The sequence below is a fragment of the Galleria mellonella genome, unplaced genomic scaffold, assembly GCF_026898425.1.
Source record: "Galleria mellonella isolate WM207_F2 unplaced genomic scaffold, CSIRO_AGI_GalMel_v1 utg300, whole genome shotgun sequence".
Taxonomy (NCBI): Eukaryota; Metazoa; Arthropoda; class Insecta; order Lepidoptera; family Pyralidae; genus Galleria; species Galleria mellonella.
Genome location: NW_026442068.1, coordinates 2,145,041 through 2,168,437, shown reverse-complemented (window position 1 = coordinate 2,168,437; position 23,397 = coordinate 2,145,041). Strand labels below are relative to the sequence as shown.

The window sequence follows — 23,397 nt, the reverse complement described above, 5'->3', positions numbered from 1 at the left end:
TCAATTAAATAACATTAGTAGCCCAATAATTTGAAAATCAATTGAATAATTCGATTGATTTGCTCAGTCGAATAATTAATAGTATTCTTTCTAATATATATTACAATTAAATCATATGAATATACACTGTGTTGCTATAGTCTGTGTTGTAATAGTATTTTTTATAATAGAACTCTGTAATTTTCTTTTTGAAAAAAAGCGCGGGAAACGTTTAAAAAAGCGGGAGTGTTTTTTGATCTTCTTTAAATTAATTTTATTTTTATTTATATAAGGATTAGTCTTTTTTATATATTGTGTATTAGATTGTATATTTAATTGTATATTTTGTAGTAATAGTGTTTGTTGCTGTAAATATTGGTAAGTAAATTACCTATATTAACATTATGGATCCACCTATAGACCCTGGGGGGACAACCCCCCAGGTGTCTGCAAATATAACTATTCCATTCAATAATAGTTTTGATATATTGGGTGAATCTAGTATGGACACAGATGGTTCTAGCGTTGCAAGTTCTAAACGTAAGCGAGTACGTGGTGAACGTCGCATTTGCAAACATTGCAATAAAAAACGAAGGAGGCACACCAAGGGTCTTGAATCTAAAATTAAAGATAGTGATTGTCAATGTATTGAAGATGAGAATCAAAATCAAGTATCAATACCAGTTGTAAACAATACCGAGTCTGTTAAACCTGCTTCTCCACCCAGTACTTTAAGCAGAACTTTGTACAATGCCGAGGATATAGCACCTTATGTCGTTCATGTACAAAAAAATGAAACACATCCTAATGATAACACTACATTACATCCTATTGCATTTGGTCGCTTTTTACACACTAATAAGATAAATAATATAGTGAATGGTAGCCTCAAAAGAATAGGAAGAAACCGTTTATCGCTTTCTTTCTCAAATTTTGAAAATGCAAATGCATTTTTAAATAATAGTAACTTAGTGACACATAATTTTAAGGCATTTATACCTTCTTTCCATGTAACCCGTATGGGAATTGTGAGGGGTATTCCTAAAGATTGGACAGAAGAGGAAGTAATCCAAAATATATCAGTACCGATAGGTTGTGGGAAAATTCTAAAAACCAGAAGAATAAAGAAAAAGACAATTAATGAAGGACAACCAAGTTTTATTAATACTGAAACCATTGTTATTACTTTTGATGGACAAATATTGCCAAAAAGAGTATTTATGTTTTACACATCATTAACTGTAGATTTGTACATTTACCCTACTATCCAATGCTATAACTGCTGTAGGTTCGGACATGTCAAGATGCAGTGTCGTTCAAATCCTCGGTGTTATAAATGCAGGCAAAATCATACAGGTGATAAATGTGAAGTAGATGAGGAAAATGTTTCTTGTATCTTGTGTAATGGTTCTCATTCAGCAATTAGTAAAAAATGTCCTGAATATGCACGTCAGAAAGCCATTAAAGAAACAATGGCCCATAGTTGTGTTTCTTATGCTGAAGCATCAAAATTTCATCCTCCAACTTCTAAACTATATTCAGATGTATTAACATCATCATCTCCTTCCAATAAATCTCATTTTCAATCTTCTTTCCTTAAAGAGAAATCATCATTACCACATATACAATCATCATATAAAAAAACAGTTACACTTAAACCACGCTCTCCTCAAAAAATACAACAAGGATATGATCGTTCTGCCCATGAAGCCATAGTTAAGGAATATAATATTCCTGCTCCCTCTAATGGTTGTGCATTATCATCAAATAATATTGACAATAATCAATCCATCATTGATATTATTCTCATGCTTATTAAAGTGTTATCGCAATCAAAAATGATACAAACAACTTTACCACCATCCAACGATGCCATGTACAATGTATTTTCTCAATTATTAACTTCTCACAATGGATTACAAAGTCCAAATAATTCAGTGGAACTGTCGTAGCATAACAAATAAGAAATCAGACTTATTTTATTTGATTAATAAATATAATCCTTTTATAATAGCTCTACAAGAGACTTGGTTAAAGCCAGGATATCCTTTTAGGATTTCAGGCTTTACAAGTCTCCGTGATGATAGAGCTGACGGATATGGCGGTGTTGCCATATTGGTCAAAAACTCCCTTCTTTTTCTTCTTTTTCGCTTCCTGTATATAGCGGCATTAATGCAGCTGCTATAATTATAAATGGTATCTGTTTTGTTACTTTATATATTCCTGATCCTACATGCCAAATATATTCACAACTAGAACAATTATTTTCAATTTTACCTAAACCTTTTCTCGTAATGGGCGATTTTAATGCTCAGCACCAATCGTGGGGCAGTTCTACTTCTAATTTTTATGGTGGAAAACTCCTGACGATAATTGACACTTACAATTTATGTATTATTAACTCAGATGTACCGACACGTAGAACTGCACCGAATGAAGGGTTTAGTGCTCCTGATATTTCAATATGTTCTTCTGATTTAGCTTCTTCACTGTCGTGGTATCCTCATTCCTCTACCTTCGGAAGCGATCACTTTCCCCTCATTCTTTCTTTTCCAATTTCCATTCCCTCAAGTCGAAAGAGTGGTCCTCGACTTAAATATAATTTATCAAATGTAGACTGGAATATTTACAAACAATATTTAGATAATAAAATATCGGAGTTACCTATTGTTTATCATGGAAATGAACATCAATGTTGTAATGACTTGATAATTAATATGAAGGAGGTTGCTGATTTATTATTTCCTGTTAAAAATAGTGCTTCAGGGAAAATTCCCTCCCCACCTTGGTGGGACAAAGATTGTACGGAAGCAATTAAAAATCGTAAAGAGGCTGAAAAAAATTATAATAATTACATGACATCAGAAAATTTTGAAATTTACACCGCAGTTTCACGTTCTACTCGAAAACTACTGAAAAAAAAGAAATTGGAAGGTTGGAGAAGATTTTGTTCTTCTATCTGTCCAGAAATTAATTCATCAGTCGTTTGGAATAATATTAAAAGATTCAGATCTGCCTTTAGTGATCATACATCACGTTCTGCACTCGATTTAACTTTAGCGAATAAATTTTTAGATCGCCTTGCTCCTAGTTATGTGCCGGAATGCCTTTACAATATTTCTCTATCCGTCTCTGACGAATTATCCGAACTTGAGTCTCCTTTTACTCTTGTAGAACTTAAAGGTGTTCTAGCTTGTATTAAAGACTCTGCACCGGGAGAAGACGGTATACCGTATTCCTTTTTTAAAAATGCTAGCGATGCGACATTAATTTACTTTTTAAATATAATTAATTCCATAATTATTTCGGGAAATATACCTACTTCATGGAAGTCTCAGATTATTATACCATTTCTAAAGCCTCATAAACCACCTTCTGAACCGTCTTCATACCGTCCTGTTGCACTTTCCTCTGTCTTACTAAAGCTAGCTGAACATTTAGTGAAGAACCGTCTAGAATGGTTTTTAGAAAGTAATAACTTACTATCCCCGAACCAGTTTGGTTTTAGGAAAGGTAAGAGCACCTTAGATAATGTGAGCATTCTTATTTCAGATATTCATATAGCTTTCTCACAAAATTTGTCAATCCTCTCAGCCTTTTTAGATATAAATTCTGCCTATGATAATGTAATAATTTCTATTTTAAAAACTAAATTACAAGCTTTAAATGTACCGGTAATGCTTTCTAATTTCATTATTAATATTTTATCAGAAAGAACAATACATATGGATCTAGATGAAGATACCAAATTATCTAGAACAGTATGGAAAGGCCTTCCACAAGGATCTGTTCTCAGTCCAATTTTATTCAACATATACACATACGATCTAGAATCATTCCTTGATAAATCCGTCAAAATTTTACAATATGCTGATGATCTCTTATTATATTTTATTGCGAAGTCCATAGAATCTGCTTCTGCCAAATTATCTGATTCATTAGATTTGTTAAAAACGTGGTTAGATGCAAATGGTCTTAATCTTTCTGTAACCAAGAGTAGTGTAGTTTTGTTTTCAAGAATGAGATCACCGCAATAAATTAAGGTGCTTTATGATAACTCATACATTCCTATAAAGACTGAAATTAAATTTTTAGGTATCGTGCTAGATAATAAATTAACAGGTCTGTCCCACTGTAATTATATTTCCACGAAATGTGAGCGTAACCTCAACATTCTTAGGTGCCTTGCTGGAGTTTGGTGGGGAGCACATCCCGTTTCACTAAAACTTGCTTATAATGGTCTTATAAGGAGTGTCATTGATTATGGAACTTTTTTGTTAGCTCCAGGAAGTTCATTTGCTTTTAAGAAATTGGATTTAATTCAATCAAAGGCCTTGAGGATTATCTCTGGAGCAATGAAATCAAGTCCAATCAATGCTTTACAGCTCGAAATCGGTGATCCACCTTTGGTTTTAAGAAGGCAATATTTATCTGATCGCTTCTTTTTTCGTTGTTTACAATTATCTGATCATCCGCTTATTCAAAAGTTATCTCAACTATATATCTTTATTTCGTCTTCATCTTATTGGAAACATAAAAAACCTCCATGTTTAATACAAAGTTATGAAAAATATAAATCCATAGAATCTCCCACTTTTACATCGTCCTGTTTTCCCATTTATAAATGCTCATATCAATCTTTAGTTTTATCTCCTAATATTAAATATGATTTTGGGTTATCAAAAAATGATTCAGAATTGAATGCCAAATTTATGTTTATAACTGACATTGAATGGAATGAATGGCACTACATCTTTACTGATGCATCAAAACCAGACAATAGCGGTTGTGTAGGTGTGGGTGTGTTTCATTCACAATTTAATATCGTTCAAAAAATTAAACTTCCACCGGAATCTTCAGTTTTTACCGGGGAATGCTATGGTATTTTAAAAGCTGTAGAATATATACTTTTAATGAAATTACATAAGGCAATAGTTTTCACTGACTCTATGAGCTCTTTGCAAGCTCTAGCCAAATATCCGTTTAAATCAAAACCAGTTTATCCCATTATTTGTGACATAAGACAAAGTCTTTATCTTTGCATGTTGAGAGGGTATTCCGTTTCTTTTGCCTGGTTACCAGGACACAGTGGTATTAGCGGCAATGACAAAGCTGACCTTATTGCAAGAGAGGCTGTAACTTGTGGTGATATGTATCCGTATCATAATTACTGTAGTGACCTAGCTTGTCTCCCAAAAATATATTTAAGGTATGCCTGGAAGGAATATTGGGAAAAAACAAGTACAATAAAAGGAAGATTTTATCGCCTTATACAACCCGATATTCCTTTCAAACCATGGTTTTGTAAATTAAAGCTTGGAAAGACCGCAACAACTATTATAACTCGTATGCGTCTAGGTCACGTATGCACACCTTCTCATTTATACAAGCTTGGTATTGTACAAAGTTCGTCGTGTAATTGCGGTGCTGAAGTGGCGGACTTGAATCATATATTCTTCTCATGTTCTAAATTTGACCACACCTCCCTTTTTAATCATCTCCGATCCATCCGTGTTCCATTCCCAACTTCTATTCTTACTCTACTTTCTTCCAATGATCCTATTATCTATAAAATACTATCTTCATATATATATGATAACAATATTAAGATTTAGTTATATTACATGAATACATTTATAGTTGCATCAATTGCTTTTCCTATATATTTATAAGTATATTCTCATATGTACAAGTATATCCTTCATATCCTATAAATATCCTAGACCTAATCCTTATCCTTTCTAAATTCGTTTGTGTTAGGTATTTTTATTACTATTATCGTTTCCCCGTTTTGTTCTTGGCAAAATACCCTAATATCGGGGTGAACGCCACAAAAGAAGAAAAAAAAAAAAAAATTTTCTTTTTTTTTTTTTAAATGTGAAAAATGCTCATATTCCTTTATTTTAAGATAAACCAAAAATTTTAAATTTAATTGTTTTTAGAGGTAAACAGACATACAAAAATTAGTGAGATGGATGTTTTAAACTTAATTTTTTTCATGAATCCGTCTGACTTCCCGATTTGTTTCAATATTCAATTTTATTTTACTTCTTAAGGTTTTATATCCACGATCATCCATAATACTTGCGCTTTGTAAAAACTAACATTTAATAAGTAATAACAAAAACTTTCAATAAATTACATTTGTTATTTAAAAGAAATATGTAAATAAACAATGGTGCTAAGCGATTAATTTACTAAAATTACTATCATAAAGACGTTTTGTCTTGTGACACTAAATAGCAAATGACGCTGTTTGTCGCAGTATAAGTAAGTTCACTTAACTATTAGAAAGCAACTGCAGTACAATTATACACATGTAGGTACATGACATAGTACAATTATTATACTACGTAATATCATTTTTTTATTAATTTGTAATCATTCAAAAATTAATTTGCGTAGAGTTTGCAGCATATTTATTTTAATAGAAAATAAAGGGGTATCATATTAATTTATTATTTATTAAAAAGCATCGTATGCTTTAAGATATTCTACTCGTGTACAATATTTCATTCAGATCCGTTCAGCCGTTTAAGTGATACTGAGTAATAAACATACAAACACCTTTACGTATAGTATTATATTATTTGTACTTTTACAAACTTTCACATTCTGTAAATGTTTAGATGTTTGGGTGTTTGTTACTCAATTGCTGTCATGCAAATTGCGCAGGCGGGTTTAGCTCCATTTTAATGGTTAAAAAAAAGACACGAAAAATAGGAAGAAAAGGTTGTGCAACGATATGCCAAATGACCTAAAATTATTCACATCGTTTAATCATCCACTGGTACCTCTCCGTTATACATACACCAGTCGAAAAAATCATTCCCTTTTCATCGATTAAAAAAAACATATTACAGAGAACATGAAAAATAAAAGACTTATTTACTTACTAATTACTTATTTATTTATTTATTTACTTTTAAAACATGGTATCAGGAACAGTTAATGTTAATAAGTTCGCACGTCTCCCGACTTATATCTTGTACTACGTAAGGGAATGTTTGCAATCCATGACAAGCTGCACCATACTCCCCGTCCTTGGTTACCGCAATAACAGCACCACTAAAACTTGGATAATACGACGCTATTCTTGCGATTGCAGTTTGTGCTGCTGTAGTCGGTGAAGCCCCTCTACGCATTTCCTCTACAGTTAGAAAGCTGAAATACAAATTGAACTAATTAAATATTAAGGTAATTACCCTAAACACTCATTAGGAAAGTGGTGGGGATTTAATAAAATAACATAATCAGATCGAACTTCCAAGTGGTCCCATTCTAAATCGTCGTGGTTATTTCGTAATGAATTCGTCACAATGGGCTAACCGACCTCATCGTTCCTCACTCGTACCTCACTAGTGTTAACCAAACATCTCGTTCACAATATGATTTACTCATACGGTTGAGAGAAAAGGTTTGTTAGTAATAAGCTCTTACAGTCCCACTGCTAGTAATCAGGTCTATCTCCACGCGGTTCCCCCTGGAAACCACCATGGTTAATTTTTATTGGATTCGTCACGATGGACTAACTGAACTGCTTTCATCCTCATCCATCATCGCTCGCTGGTGCCCCGCTAGCGTATACCGATAGTGTCGGCGGAATTACCATTCCATATTCACCTATTTAAAACCTATACGGTTTCTTTATAAATATTGTCATATCAAAAAGCACAACTAAACAAGTTGGAAATACAAATTTAAAATAATATCACCTGGGGTTGAACCTCAGCATGACGTCACCATCACCAGTGGCCGCAGCCCCACCAACGGTGTTATCAGCATATGCGCCAGACCCAGCTATTGGAGAGTCACCAATCCTCCTGAAATATTCAAGACATATTTTTTTTCCATAAAATAAAGGAGGCTAATACATGTGATTATCAATAATGGGATCTAATTGCTTTATTGCTGGCGATATACCCTATCTGATCGATCTTGACGCGGTTCCCCTGGACACAATCTGATCTACTGACCTATTACATCCTCACCTATCATCTCTCACTGGTGCCCCGCCAGCGTATACCAATAGCGTAGTTGGGATTACCATTCCATTTTCATCCTTCAACAATAAATTGCCCGCCTGATGATATAGAGTTACCATAGCTTCCAACAATATTTAGGACGTCAATTGCGCGTTCCCGATAGTAATTTTGCTACCATAATGCGGCCATTTAAGTAGATACGCAAACTGATAATTGTATAGAAAAAACATTGTTTGTTATAATGGAAAATATAAAATATGAAAATATAAATTAAATAGACATGTTTATACTAAATAAATGAAAAAGACATGAATTGGAAAATTTATGTCTAGTCAAAAAGTAAGAATATTCTAATACAATTTCAAGTGACATTTTATATATACATATGTACATTATTGTGCAAAACAAACAAAAAATGTATGTACTAAGAAGATAATGTCAATAAATTTCATAGAATACACTGTGACGTCCATGAGACCCTTCAGGTCCTTTCCATTACACCTTTTATTAGTATTATTTATGCCGATATCATTAAAACTTTACTTATGTTTTATAAGTATTTTACTCACCCTGGAATCTTAAAGTTTAATCCGTTGGTAGAAGTGCCCGCTGCCACATCTCCATTTCTGTCTACGGCCACCAAACCAATAGTGTCATGGTTGAATTCATCTACTAGCACATTTCTCTTTTGGCCAGTAACAAGTGTATCTAACTTATTATATGGTCCACAATATTCGTTTGGATTCGGTTTCACATTCTAAAACAATACATTTGGGTGACTCTAATTACTGAAATGATCTTTAGGTATAGGTAATTATGTAATAAAAAATGTATTTTAGTGAATCTGTTATATAAAAGAAGAAAGAAATGTTATCTATCTTCATAATAAATCCTGCAAGAGTAGACAGGAAATTTCTGCAACTGCAATAATATAATTATTGTAATTATTGGTTTGTACAAAGACGGGTAATGAATGGCACGACCATAAAGTTTGACGACCGGAGCCAGTAGCTCAGAACTTTAATTCCAATAACACAAGTAGACAAGTGATAAATGCAATAAATAGAATGAGACACCATACTCTTATTCTTTTTGGCAGCAATAACATAGATATCCAGGGAGGAGAGGAATTGTTAATAATGCGGACTACCAGTCCAATTACTAGCAATATACCCTGTCAGATTTACCTCCCCGTTGTTCACCCTGGAAACCATCGTGCTGAATTCCAGGTATATTCATCACGATGGGCTAACTGACGTACCTTTTCATTCTCACCTGTTATCCCTCACTGGTACACCATTATGGTATACCGTTAAAGCAGGCGAGGTTACCATTCCATTATCATCCATTAATAAAACAGATTCGGTTACCACTTGTCTAGGCCCTAGACTCTAGGGGGCATGTTTTGTAACACATTTATGTTTATTACCGTCCAGAAATTTGGTTGACAATTATCTTCATCACGCCACTTCGCCCACAAACTCGTAGAATAAGATGTAATAAGTGATTCTTCTTTGAATCCCATTTTCAAAGCAAACTCCGTAGCCTGATCACCAACGAGGAATGAATGTTTGGTGTATTCTAGAATATTCCTGGCCACTGACATTGCACTTTTAACTCTTCTTAGAGCACCAACTGCACCGACATTCATATTTCTCCTAAAAAATATAACAACACGATATTAATGACCAATCGTCGTATATAACGAATAATCTAATTTTTACAACATATTTATAAGAGATTATTAGTAAACATCATAATATCTTACCCGTCCATAATTAGTGCATCGAGAGTGGTCTCACCATTTTCATCAGGTCTGCCACCAAAACCAACTGCGGTATTACACTGCAAGACCTCACACACTGTAGCACCTTCTTCAATGGCATCCAAAGCTGAACCACCGTTACTTAGTATATCCCATGCTGAACGTCAAAAAAATTCTTTGTAATTTACAAGGGAATAATAGAATTTAAGATCAAAGAAAAACCAACAACAAAACGAATACAAAACTAACACGGAGGAAACCAAATTGACTGTAAAAATATTTATTTAAATTGATTCATTATTACAATATGAAGAAAATATAGGTTGAATTGAGAGCTTACTTCTTTTCGAAGTACCTAATTGACTTTTTAACAATATAATTTCTACTTTTAATGCAATTAAAGTCTCATTTAAGAAAAAAAATTATAAAGAGCATAATCCTATAAATAGGTAGAAGGATAAATAGGCAGAAGGGGTATAATCGACATAATATAATTATGATTTTATTAAATAGATATTCTGGATATAATAAGGTTAGACACTAAAAACCTACCTTTGATTGTAGAATTTTGAAAGTTCCATGTAGTGACAATTATAGGAACATTCGGGTCACATCTTGATTCGTGAAAATATAACGCCAGCAAAATAATTAAGACGTTCATTATTGTTGAATTGTTGTTGCGGTATATTGGCATTCCGTACGTTGGGTATAATGTCAGCAATCAGGTACTTATGTGGTATCTCAGCTTAGCTCATCTGATCTCATCTTGTCAAACTGTCATAAACCGATAATACAAGTGGCTATATCATATTATCTAACAGCCTTGATATTATTGGAGCAAATTCCAGATGGGCAGACAGAGTTACATGTACTTAATTTTACATTTACAATAGCATATTATGTAATATAGAAACAGGTATGTACAATACAAATACATAAACAATATGTATCTTTATAGTACTTAGGTAAAATCGAATGGAAATACAGATACAATGAGATTTTTTTTTTTAATTATTTTAAGGGGGTATTCTGGTCTAGAAATTTGAAAAGATAATTTTTTTGTTTTTTCATATTTTCAAAGCTTTTAAAGATATGTCTTTAGGAGGATTTGAGAAAATTCAAATTATTTTCGGAAATATGGCTGTTTTTCTGATGCAGCATCTAAACTGGCTCGGCCGGAACGGATCGAATAAAAGAGAAAGAGAGAAACGCGGAAAATACTTATTTCGAAGTCGAGGAAGGTCCAATGTATGCAGCAGGAATGACAGATTAAATAAATGTAAGTCTAAAATATCACTTCATGACTTAGACTGCGAGAAGCTTAACGCGAAACTTTAATAACTTTGAAACGCGTTTTTCTCGACACTGTCTTTTTTAAAACGATACCCACGATTTCTCAAGTTCTACTGAACCGATTGACTTTAAATTTGGTCTAAATCTTCTTTATAGACTTCTCTATCGCATGAACTATCCTCATCCCCAAATTTCAATATTTACTAATTTGTAAAATCCGGAAAACTCAAAAAGTGGTACAAACATTTTTTTTTATCAGGCAGTCGCCATTTTGTAAAAAAAAAAAATCAACATTTTTAGTTCCAACGATAGCGGCATTACTTTTTTTATCTTTACTATATTCTTGAAATATTAATAAATATAGAAAAATGGATAGTAAAAATCTTGATTGCCTTTTTTTTACGGTACTTCAAAAATTGTCTTAAATTCGTGCCTCTAGACCAGAATACCCCATAAGAGACCTATAAATTGCTTAAAGAAATTGTCCAATATGATGCCCACGGCCACCTTCTACCATTGTATAGCTCGCCATCGGCACGAAGTTCACCCCCATGCTTTAAAGCCTTAGATGGTACGCGCGTTTTCAGAGATGTTTCCTCCCACGAACGCTCATATTATGGAATGAGCTCCATGTCGAAGTTTTTCCAAGAGCCTACAGCATGGGGTTCTTCAAAAAAGGGATAAAGTGATTTCTTGAGGTTCGGCAACGCGCATGAAATGCCTTTGATATTGCAGGCGTTCATAAGCTACGGTAACCACTTACTATTAGGTAGACCGTATGCTTGTTTGCCACCTCAGTAGTATAAAAAAAACGATAAATGTGAAAATGAGTTTGTTTGTTACACGCCTTATTGGATTAACCAATCACTGTGCTAAGGTCAGTAAATTTATCTCGGTCACGTGGACGAAGTCGCGAATAAGCTTATACTACTTATATATATTTTAAAAATTAAAGAACCAAAATATCTTCGCAACAAATGGCGCCTCATGCTTTTTAAAATGTAACTATATTACCCTCTTATATCGGATTTCTAGGTGGCCTTCATTATACCTGAAACCTTCTAACATGGCTTATAAAAATGTTATAACAAGCGGTTTGTAAGTGAGGCGAGGTAATGTAATACATTACCTCGCCACACCTACCAATGCTCACAACTTCAATCTCCACACAAAAATTCATCAAGAATTAATCACGATAGTTTCCAGTAGGAACCGCAACTACTAATCCAATACAACCGTATTTTAGTTTTTATACACAAATATTAAAACTAATAGCTGTATTCTGCTTCAACAATAAATTAACTATATTATTCGAATATATTTTATTCCAATTACTGTTTTCAATTCCAAAAACTCTTGTGCCTCCTACCGCCATCTATCATTCTAGACTTTTTTTCTTCTCGGAATATACCCAACTACCCTATCTTTAGGTAAAGCAAATTAACAATTGACCGGTTTCGGAATCTCTATACTTATATTAAGTTAATATATGGAATCTATGTTTATTCATTTATCTGTATATATTATATATATTCGATATTTTATATATTTTTATATAGTTTCCCTTTTAAAGTACCACTACGAAACTTCTCTGTTTTCCCAATAGTTAACTGGTAAAGAACGCTTTTAGGTATTTTGTCCGCTTTGTGTAGGTAGGTACCATTATTATATAAATGAAAATTAAATATATAAATAACATGCTTATTGATTATCGATATCGGTAATAAGTAATAAGTCAAAACTTACCAACTAACTAAAAATAAACTGCTTTTATTATTTTAAATTCGTCAAAATAGAAGCCCTTAACCCTTCTTTGCGCGATTTTTTTATTAGTGAAATAAATCAAGATTATATAATTCACGTTCAAAATTAAAGGACAAATGGTTAAAAAAATAAATTTGACAGCTATGTTTTTTTTTTCCGTAATAGACATTAAAAAGGTATCCAGACACGATCAACTTAAACTTTTATATAATTATTGGGCATTCAATATTATGATGGTTTGCACCATTATGCAAAGAAGGATTAACCGGCGTAGGGGATACGTAAATATCTTTGCACCATACTACTTTCCGTCCTGTGGTTCCAGCATAGAATGGGCCACTGCTTCTTTTCCGTTAGTGCGTCATCACCATTTTTGTCAGATCTGCCGCCAAAACCAACTGCAATATCGCATTGCAGAACCTCACACACTCTAGCACCTTTCTCTATGGCATTCAAAACCGAGCCACCTTCACTTAATATATCCCATGTAGGGAGGGAAAGGGATTGTTAGTAATGGAGACTGAGAATCCCATTACTAGCAATATACCCAACCAGGTCGACCTCCCCGCGGTTCTCCCTGGAAACTATCATGGTTAATTCCTGATGAATTCATCATGATGGGCTAACTGGCCTGTTTTCATTCTCATCTATCACCCTTCACTGGTGCTCCGCAAGCGTATACCTTTAGCGCAGGCGGGGTTACCATACCATTTTCACCCATCAAAAAAAAATATCCCATGCTAAAAAAATTATTATCTATATTTTGTACGACAGCAATTGAATAATGGATAGTTTTGGTATGTAATAGCAATATGATACGATACGAGATATGATACGAGAATATGATACGAGAACAAAACCTATAAATTGCGAAAATAACATTTAAAATTTTGTTCAACAGAACAAAAAACGATGACTTTTTTGTTTTCATTAATAGATCCTCAAACCAAGTTCTGAAGCTAACGTCTAGATATTTAACCTACATATTTATAACGCATCACTATTATACCTTTCATTTGTTACAATTAAATAATTCTTAGAACTTTAAAATCATTATGAATTGAATACCTTTCATTGTAGAATTTTGATAATTGCATGTAGTAATAATTATAGGAATATTCCGATCACATCTTAATTCGTGAAAATATAACGCGAACGAAATAATTAAGACATTCATTATTGTTGAATTGTTGTTAAGTTATATCAATATTTCCTACATTAGATATCATATTAACTATACAACAACAGTTAACATAGCTATTTATATGGTATATCAGCTTAGATCATTTGACTGATCTCTTTCTGTCGAACTGTCATTACCGATAGTAAGTTATCTATATTATTAATATTACTAGCGACTCGCCCCGGCTTCGCATGGGTGCAAACGAGTATGCGGCTCACCTGATGGTAAGTGACTACCGCCACCCATGATCACCCACAACACCAGCGGCATTGCAGGTGTGCTGCCGGCCTTTTAAAAAGGAATATACTCTTAAGAATATACTATATAATATACCTACCTACTACAGAATGTCCTTATAAATAACGTTTACAGCTTTTTTATCATTAGACAATACAAACATGGTAAAGTGCTATAGGGCGAAGTGCGACTTTCGACGCGTTATTATATAGGCACGCGCCGCCGGTCGGACCGGTACCGCTGCACCGCTATGTTCATGCATTTTAAATCTGTAATAGCTTCAGAAATATTCATTTAACTTACATGCTGTAAAGGGGCGTATTGATCTATATTAAATGGACAATGTATTTAAGGCACTTAATTGGATAAAAATTATTGCTTAAAATCACTCCGTAAATTAGCCATTATTTACCGTAAAATGTAAAGGATAAAAAATTGTTATTGTGGGTTGTCCTTAAGAGATAGACATATACCATCGCGGACTTTTTTGTCGACCTTTTTAAGGTGTACAATTCTGCAGTAGCGTATTTTGATTTATCTCGTGGGGTTCAGCCAGCGTTTGCAATGTAAGCGAAAAGTGTTATTTACGATATCACATTAGAAACCTCTAAATTTATCAGCGTTTCTCTACAATATTATGTATGTATTATACATATAAACCTTCCTCTTGAATCACTCTATCTATTAAAAAAACCGCTTCAGAATCCGTTGTGTAGTTTTAAAGAATTAAGCATACATAGGGACGGAGAGGCAGCGACAGCGACTTTGTTTTATACTATGTAGTGATTTACCAAACTTGTTTTTAGGAGATACTTCAGACAGACAAAAGCGTTACGCGTATTTAATACCACATTTTCAACGGTAAACTATATAGATTTAAATAATATAAATACATAAACAGTATGTATCTATAAATACCAACTACCGTATCACTTCCCGCATCACATCTCCGTGCCTATACGTATAGTCGAGTGAGAGCATTGTTGTGTAAGAGAACAATTATCACTGAGCAAATATTTGTAAATAAAAGGATCAATACGTATAACCCTGGGCCGTCATAGATCTTGTTTTTACAATTTCCATGTAAATTTAAATGTAACGAATAAAGTAAAAAATAAAAAACAAAAAAAGTGCCATTTATTTATTTTCAAACTACCTTCATACATCGTATCATGTTAACAGTTAATGGTAATAACTTCAGATGTCTCGCGTGTATTGTCTTGTACAACATAAGGGAATGTTTGTATTCCGTGGCAGGCTGCACCATACTCGCCGTCCTTGGTTAATGCAATAACTGCCCCGGAGAAACTTGGGTAATGCGACACTATTCTCTGAATCGCGGTTCGAGCCGCTTTATTCGGTGAAGCTCCTCGTCGCATTTCCTCCACAGCTAAAAAACTGAAATAGAGATTGAACACACTGTATATTATATAGTAATTATACATTCAGAATTAATAAACTCGCAGGCTGATTGTCAAATATAATGGGATTGCTATCTAAACACGAGATAAATTAAACGCAGTTCTGACTTTAGGGTGCGGATAATCGCACGTCGTCCGGGAGTCTTTTAATAGTTAAAATAGAATGCTAGCATTGCCTGCGCTATTGCTATCGGGCTGATAAATGAGAATGATAGAAAGTCAATTGGCCCATCATAATAAATACGAAAAAAAAATACAATGATTTCCGGGAGGAACCTTCACACGAATAGGGTACATGCTAGCAATGAAAGTTTTAAAGACCATTATTGACAATTCCTGCCCCCCCCCCCCCGTCGCCCGGAGGTGTCGTGATAAATCACACGAATCACGCATTAATAGAGTCGCGCCAAATTCTTTTGTTCAAGAGTGGGACTGTGCCGCCGAAGAGAAACTGCGCTTCTTCTGTCCGTTTTAGCACTGTCATAGCACATTTTTCATCGAAGCGAAACGAGCAGATCGAAAATCCCAGGGCCAGTAGGCTATATAGGCTAGTAGTGTAGTGTGGTCTCTCATTAGAATGAGTCATGACTTGAAACTGTAAAGTCCAAAAATACAGGCAGCCACGGTCCGATTTTCGTAGGAAACTATACAGACTCAGCAATGGTCAATTAATTAAAGCAAAAGTAGTTCAATTTGCTTTTTGATGACAAACATACTGCCTGCTAGATAAAATAAATAATTTTCCAAATGGTAGTATTATCAATGAAACTTAGAGTATGTATGTAATATATGTATATACATCTACCTACGATAATATAAACAGTATCTAAATACGCTAAATCAAAATACAAATTCACAATAATATCACCTTGGAAGGAACCTTAGCATGACATCACCGTCACCAGTGGCTGCAGCCCCACCAACGGCGTTATCAGCATATGCGCCAGACCCAGGTATCGGAGAGTCGCCAATCCTCCTGAAATATTGAAAATCACTATTTTTTTTATAGAACCAAGGTAATAAACATATGTACAGCCTACCTAAGAGTGAGCCTGTCGTAGCACAACAGTATGTAATGTACATAACATTGTAGTGTTGAAACACTACAAAATAAATAATCCCTACTACTTTCAATTTCGATTTACAAATGGATTTTTTTAAATCTATAGATCCAGTTTTAATTATTATTTAAATCAACCTTGAGACTTCTTTGAATATTTGTCCTTGAAAAGTTCATCTATATTTATTTTAATATTTTAAAATTATCTACCTACCCTGGAATCTTAAATTTTGCACCATTGGTAGAAGTGCCTGCTGCTACATCTCCATTTTTGTCTACAGCTACCAAACCAATAGTGTCATGGTTGAATTCATCTACTACTATTCTCTTCTGTTCTCTTTCAGATTTCTTATAAAAATTCTTATGTTTACCATGTGTATCTAGTTTCCTATATGGACCGCAATATTCATTTGGATTAGGTTGCACATTCTAAAAAATAAATTTAAGTTTTAATGATTGGCTGAAAAATATTAAAAAACCATAAATTTATTTATAATACATATTTGTTACCATCCAGAAATTCGGTTGACAATGATCTTCATTATGCCACTTCATCCATAATTTTTTAGAATCAGGAGTAACGAGTGTTTCTTCTTTGAATCCCATTTGCAAAGCAAACTGGGTAGCCTGATCTCCCACAAGGAATGAATGCTTGGTGTGTTCTAGAACATGCCTGGCTACTGATATAGCACTTTTGACTCTTCGCAGAGCACCAACTGCCCCAACATTCATAGTTCTCCTAAAAATCATAACAATAACTCTTGAATTATTCAATTTAATAATATATGCCACATAATCACAGCAATCTCCTGGTCTACAAGCTTTCCTGTTTCATGAAAAACCAAGCAATGGATATCTGGGGACACAACCTACAACACCCAAACTTAAGCCATGTTAGTTTCCTAAATTGGCCCAGCTCATTTCCCGGCTAGGACCCTATAATTTAGTCAAATAAGCTGTTAAACTGTTTCACATCTTTAATTTTATTCCAATATATCTGAACATCAACTTATCAGGTTATATAATAAGTTTGATATCCTGTTTTCTACATCTTTACCTGCATACATCTGTATATAAAATATCCTATGTCCAAAATTAGGATATAAACTACATGTGTATCAAATTTCATTTAAAACCATTGATTAGTTTTTATTTCAAACAAAAATTTAGAACAATTCTTATTACAATACTTATCTTTTGCATTTATATACTATAAAAAGTATATCATACACCTACTGGTATATGATATACTTTATTTACTATTTAATATTATTGGCAAATATCTTTAATATATTCTCATTTTTCACATCATACCCATCCATGATAAGTGCGTCAAGGGTGGTCTCACCATCTTCATCAGGACTCCCGCCAAAGCCCACTGTTCCATCACACTGCTGTACCTCACATACCGTAGCACCTTTCTCAATGGCATCCAAAGATGAACCTCCTTCACTTAGTATATCCCAAGCTGCACGTGAAAAAAAGAAGTTACTTTACTAATAAATCAGTTTTGGACTAAAAAGAAAACACATTTTTATTCAAATAAACTTAAATTCAAGCATTTTTAATAGTATTTTTTTTATTTATTTAGCATCTAATGTCTGTTGTACAATCACACTTAAATGGCTGAACATATTTGAAAGAAATTTGGTACACAAGTAGAACATATCTATATAAATTCTTATATATCTCGTATATTTCACATCCTACTGTGATGAACGGTTGTAGTGAATTTACATATAACAACAGTAATTTAACTACACAATTATAGCTAAAAATGTTTTATCTCTATACATTTTTAACTTAAAAATACGATTTTATCATATATTAATAATTATTAATTTAATACCTTTAATCGTAGAATTTTCAAAATTCCACGTAGTAATAACAATAGGAATGTTCGAGTCACATCTTGATTCGTAGAAATAAAGTGCTAGAAAAATTATCACTGTGTTCATAGCCTTCTCTTTCTTTCCGTTCCAGCCGTCAAAACCTTTGGTAGACCAACTGATACCAAGACCAAACAATAGGAAAAACTACGATTCAGTCTTATTTGGTAGATTATGATTCTCTGATTCAGCCAGTCTACTCGGTAGTAAATAGGTATTATATTTCTTAAACCAGCATCAAATCTGACTATCTAAATACATTCTGTGCTATGGTTGTTTATATGATATGACGTAAATCTCAGAAGTACCAAGTCAAAGGGAAAGATTAGATTCTCAGCTAGTGATAAAAATGTAAATAAAAGTATATAACCAAGAGATATAAATAAATAACTGACTATTAAGGCTATCAAGCAAGTAACTACAGTCGATAAATTTTTAATAATCGGCTATATTGTATTTTGAGTATTTTTTTATTAAATTATTTTATAACCATTATAAACCTAATAATTCATTATTTAATTCCAACAACACTAATGACAAAGACAGATATCGTTTAATACATTTGCCAAAACAGATAAATTATTTTTATAAAAACAACATTAAAAACAAATGAAAAATGAGGTCGATTCTGAGGCTAATGTGCCGTTTTTCTAGTCTTCGAACGTAATATTTAATAATTTCGCGAAATTACTGTTTTATGAAGCATCATAAAAAAATTATACTAATTTTGACTTAAGTTTATTAGAAAATTAATTGATATTGGTCCTTACAATAAAAATTTCACATGGGTACCAAGTTTAAATTTTAGAGATAACTTAGAAAATAGCGCCTCAAAATCAACCCCTGTGACAGCAACTATAAAAAAATTTTTAGTTTCTCGCAAACTATTTGCGGGAAAGAAAATTAATGTAGTTGTTAAACTTAATTATTACACAATAATAAGAAATTTTTCTTGATTATTCTGTGTGTGTCTGGCATCTCTAAATAGATTTTCTAATAATAACTAGTTCTTAATTGTACAACGGTGAATATTCTCGACAATGGATATCTCTACGTTTTGCCGCGAACTTCCAAAAATTGTAAGAAATAATATTATCGTAATCTTTTGTTACAATCAAAACTAACCAAAAGTAGTTTTTCTTGTACTTCTAATTATGAACACAAACTTTTAGCTGAGTAAGAGTTTTTACTGCCATCAAAATAGCAGCATAATTTTTTTTATAGTTTCTGATTTATTTTATTGGTCGAAAATCGTTATTCGACTCGGGAACATTTCATTATCCAGGAACCTATCTATATCATGCATGTAAAGATTCACAAAGCAAAATCAATTCACAAGTAATTATATTTTACATGTAATATTTATATACTATATCATACTACTTATTTTTAGGAATTGCATGCTCATTTGAATGGCTCTCTAAGTATGTCTACAATGATGGAACTGCAAAGATATCTGGCAGATTCTGGTGTGAGAGATGAAACAAATGTTTTTACTGATGAATTTGTATTAAGTGCTGGGGACACAAGAACAATGGAAGAGTTAAGATTTATTACTTACAATATATCCTGACTTATACTAATATTGTTTCTCCAAATTAATCATATTAGTTTATTATTTTAGTTGTTTTCAAGTATTTGGCATTGCACATGCTTTAACATGTACTCCTGGGGCATTAGAAATTGCTACATATCTGACACTACAGGAGTTTGAAGCTGATGGTTGTTGCTACATTGAGCTGCGAAGTACTCCTCGAGATACACCTCACATGACTAAACAACAGTATATCACAGCTATTCTACAGGGTATAAAGTAAGTTTAATTAATAATAATTAAAAAGTACATATTGTTGGTTTGTCATAAAATTGGTATAATATATAGCAAATATGGCTCAGTTATGACTTTATCCTGTACCATTCCCAATGTTAATTAGAATAAACAATATACTAGGAATGTGTTAATCTAGCATTTAATTTGATATTATTGTATAATAAAAATTCAAACATCTTTATAATATTCATATATAAAATATCAAAGCTTATTAAGCCATTATATAATGGCATAAACTATTTTGTAACATCGGAATATTAAATTCAATTAATCTAAAATTTAATATGATTATTTAATATGCTGTTGATCCCCTACATTATATTTTTTATAGTATGTTACAATATGATTTTTTCTACAATTAAAAATAATATCAAAGTTACATTAATATAATTTGAATTAATTATAGAAAGTTTTCTTTACAACACACTATGGAATCAAGACTTATAATATCAGTAAATAGAAATTCAAATAAGGAAGAAGCTGAAGAGATAGCAGATTTAACAATAGAGTTTTACCAAAAACAACCAGAATTGGTAGTTGGGATTGAATTAAGTGGCAACCCTACTATTGGAGAATTTCAAATGTTTGTACCAACATTAACAAAAGCTAGACAAGCTGGACTAAAGGTGATTAAAACAATTCTTTACTATAAATTATACCATATGTTATTTACAACATAAGGTTTATATCATATTATTGATAGTTTTTTTTTTTTTTTTTAATGGGTGATAATGGAATTGTAACCTGCGCTCTCGGTATATGCTAATGGGGCACCAGTGTGTGATGATAGATGAGGATGAAAGCAGGTCAGTTAGCCCATCGTGACGAATTCCACTAGAATTAACCATGATGGTTTCCAGGGGGAACCGCGTGGAGATCGACCTGATAGGGTATATTACTAGCAATGTGTTCATTAGACCCCATTATTAACAATCCCTTCCCCCCAATATATTATTGATAGTTAGAAATTACAAACATTACTTTCTTATACTATTTGTGGAAAAAGATTTTATAAGTCTTTCATTTATTATTACATAATAAAAAAAGTAATTAATGAAAATAAATATAATACATATTTCCTTGTAACAAATAATTTTCATTAACAGGTAACACTTCACTGTGGCGAAATTTGCAATCCGAAAGAAATACTAGAAATGATTAATTATAAACCAGATAGAATTGGCCATGCAATTTGCATTCATCCAAAATATGGCGGTACTGACGAATTATGGGCAGCTTTGTGCAAGTCTTCAATACCAGTAGGTTTGTAAAACTAAAAAAAATTTAACTCGCTACATGGCACCTATATTGACACTCAAAAAGGTTTATTTACCTTTTGAACGTATTTTTTCCGTGGCCTAACAGAAATGCACTCAGCACTGATGTGTAAAGAACAATCAGTTGAAGTTTAATATTTTAATATTATATTATTTTATTATAATAAAAGGAGCATTTCGAAAATATCACAGAATAATATTTTTCTTTACAGAAGTGTGTCTTACTAGTAATGTTAACACCAAAAGTGTTCCCAGCTATGATTCTCATCATTTTAAATTATTATATGATGCTAACTTACCCGTCGCTATAAGTGTAAGTATCTAATAACTTGTTATTTAAATTCCTATTTTGAAACTGATTGAAAATTAAGTAGTAAGGATTTATATGTAAAATTTTTTCAAAGATATACCATCAATCTTTTTTTTATAAAACTTGAAACGACCTACAAAGTTATTAAACTTAACACATTGTGATATTCATGTGGTACTTGTACATTGCAATTCCTGAAGAAGTAAAATATTGTTTTCATATCTAATATAATCACGCCCATATCTCATTAATGCAACCATGAAATATAACTCTGCAGTAAGAAGATAAGTGAGTAAGGTTACCTCTGGTAAATATCAGAGAATTTTTCTTTAACAAACATCTAAAGTAAAACTTCTTTAAATATATGCTTGTCACTTTTGTTACAGACAGACGATAAAGGAGTATTTGCAACATCTCTTTCTCAAGAATATACATTATGTGCTGAAACATTTAATCTTGATAAAGCCCAGATAGCTCAATTAGCACTTAGCACTTGTAAATATGTGTTTGATACAAGCATACGCGAGAAGATTCAAGAAAATGTTATTGAATTTACAAATAAAAATGGCATAAAGCTGTTTGTTTAATCACTAAACTGTGTATTATTTTAAATTTATTCTATTGCATGTTATAGTGTTCGTAATGAATTAAAGCGACGTCATAATTCTGAGTACTAGATAACTAATAGATATGCCTGGTTGTTAATAATGTAGACTACCAGTCCTAACTGACCTGTCTTTCATTCTCACCTATCATCCCTCACTGGTAACCCGCAAGCAAATATTCAAGTTGAGCTTTGTACCTCATCTCAAACGCGTCCGAGGTATTGCTAGTTTTATATTGGGATGCCTCCATCCCTTTACCAGTAAGCGCAGTAAGCGCAAATTATCGCTCAACGCGAAGCTGACGCTATACAAAGCCTGCATTAGACGGGTGATGCACGCCAGCGTCGTCTTCGCCCCCATGTATTCACGTAGTACAAAATATTTTTTTACGATGGACCACATGCGCCTGTCGTAAGAATTTATTAACGTTTTTCATGCGCAACGCTCTCCATCGCTATCTCAAGATACCCACGATCAGGCAGTTTATAAAGCAAGCGTCTCTCCGCTTCTTAACCAACACCACCAGCCGTAACCAAGTCCCACTCGAAACCACCACTATATAACCACTTATAGTGAAATCGGTACAATACACCCCCCTACGGAGAACATCACTCTTCGACGTCGTCGCCCGAGACACGCACTCTTAAACCGCCACGCTCCAATCACGATAGCTAACACGACCCTCCTCTCTACCGCGGAATTTTCTCCACGCACCCCCGCAATCACACTCGCACACCGCACACACTGTTCCTGCCAGCGAGGACGAAGACCCATTGCGACACACGGTCTGCGCAAGAT

At 33.1% G+C, this 23,397-nt stretch overlaps 3 protein-coding genes across 5 annotated transcripts; 1 reads left to right on the top strand and 2 right to left on the bottom strand.

Annotated features, from left to right (window-relative positions):
• LOC113516447 (adenosine deaminase-like protein) lies at positions 1-22,589 on the top strand. Of its 3 annotated transcripts, none has more exons than XM_052895579.1 (7): positions 1-357; positions 19,970-20,118; positions 20,201-20,389; positions 20,814-21,033; positions 21,514-21,670; positions 21,897-21,997; positions 22,381-22,589. In XM_052895579.1, the coding sequence occupies exons 2-7, from the start codon at positions 20,003-20,005 to the stop codon at positions 22,579-22,581; spliced, it is 984 nt and encodes a 327-aa protein (XP_052751539.1). In that variant the 5' UTR covers positions 1-357; positions 19,970-20,002; the 3' UTR covers positions 22,582-22,589. The 3 variants fall into 3 exon arrangements, with proteins under 3 accessions (XP_052751539.1, XP_026756663.2, XP_026756662.2); XM_026900862.3 differs by lacking the exon at positions 1-357 and adding an exon at positions 19,189-19,655 and having other exon boundaries at positions 21,514-21,666; XM_026900861.3 differs by lacking the exon at positions 1-357 and adding an exon at positions 19,189-19,655.
• LOC113509088 (N(4)-(Beta-N-acetylglucosaminyl)-L-asparaginase-like) lies at positions 6,864-12,912 on the bottom strand. Its single transcript, XM_026892371.3, has 7 exons — positions 12,769-12,912; positions 10,282-10,503; positions 9,733-9,886; positions 9,394-9,622; positions 8,534-8,721; positions 7,695-7,802; positions 6,864-7,143 (listed from the first exon to the last, which is right to left on the bottom strand). Exons 2-7 carry the CDS (start codon positions 10,421-10,423, stop codon positions 6,918-6,920), a joined length of 1,047 nt encoding a protein of 348 aa, XP_026748172.1. The 5' UTR covers positions 10,424-10,503; positions 12,769-12,912; the 3' UTR covers positions 6,864-6,917.
• On the bottom strand, positions 15,334-19,177 carry LOC113516446 (N(4)-(Beta-N-acetylglucosaminyl)-L-asparaginase-like). The gene is made up of 6 exons (XM_026900860.3): positions 18,537-19,177; positions 18,002-18,155; positions 17,198-17,426; positions 16,902-17,116; positions 16,496-16,603; positions 15,334-15,604 (listed from the first exon to the last, which is right to left on the bottom strand). Exons 1-6 carry the CDS (start codon positions 18,643-18,645, stop codon positions 15,382-15,384), a joined length of 1,038 nt encoding a protein of 345 aa, XP_026756661.2. The 5' UTR covers positions 18,646-19,177; the 3' UTR covers positions 15,334-15,381.
• Positions 22,590-23,397: the final 808 nt, after the last annotated feature.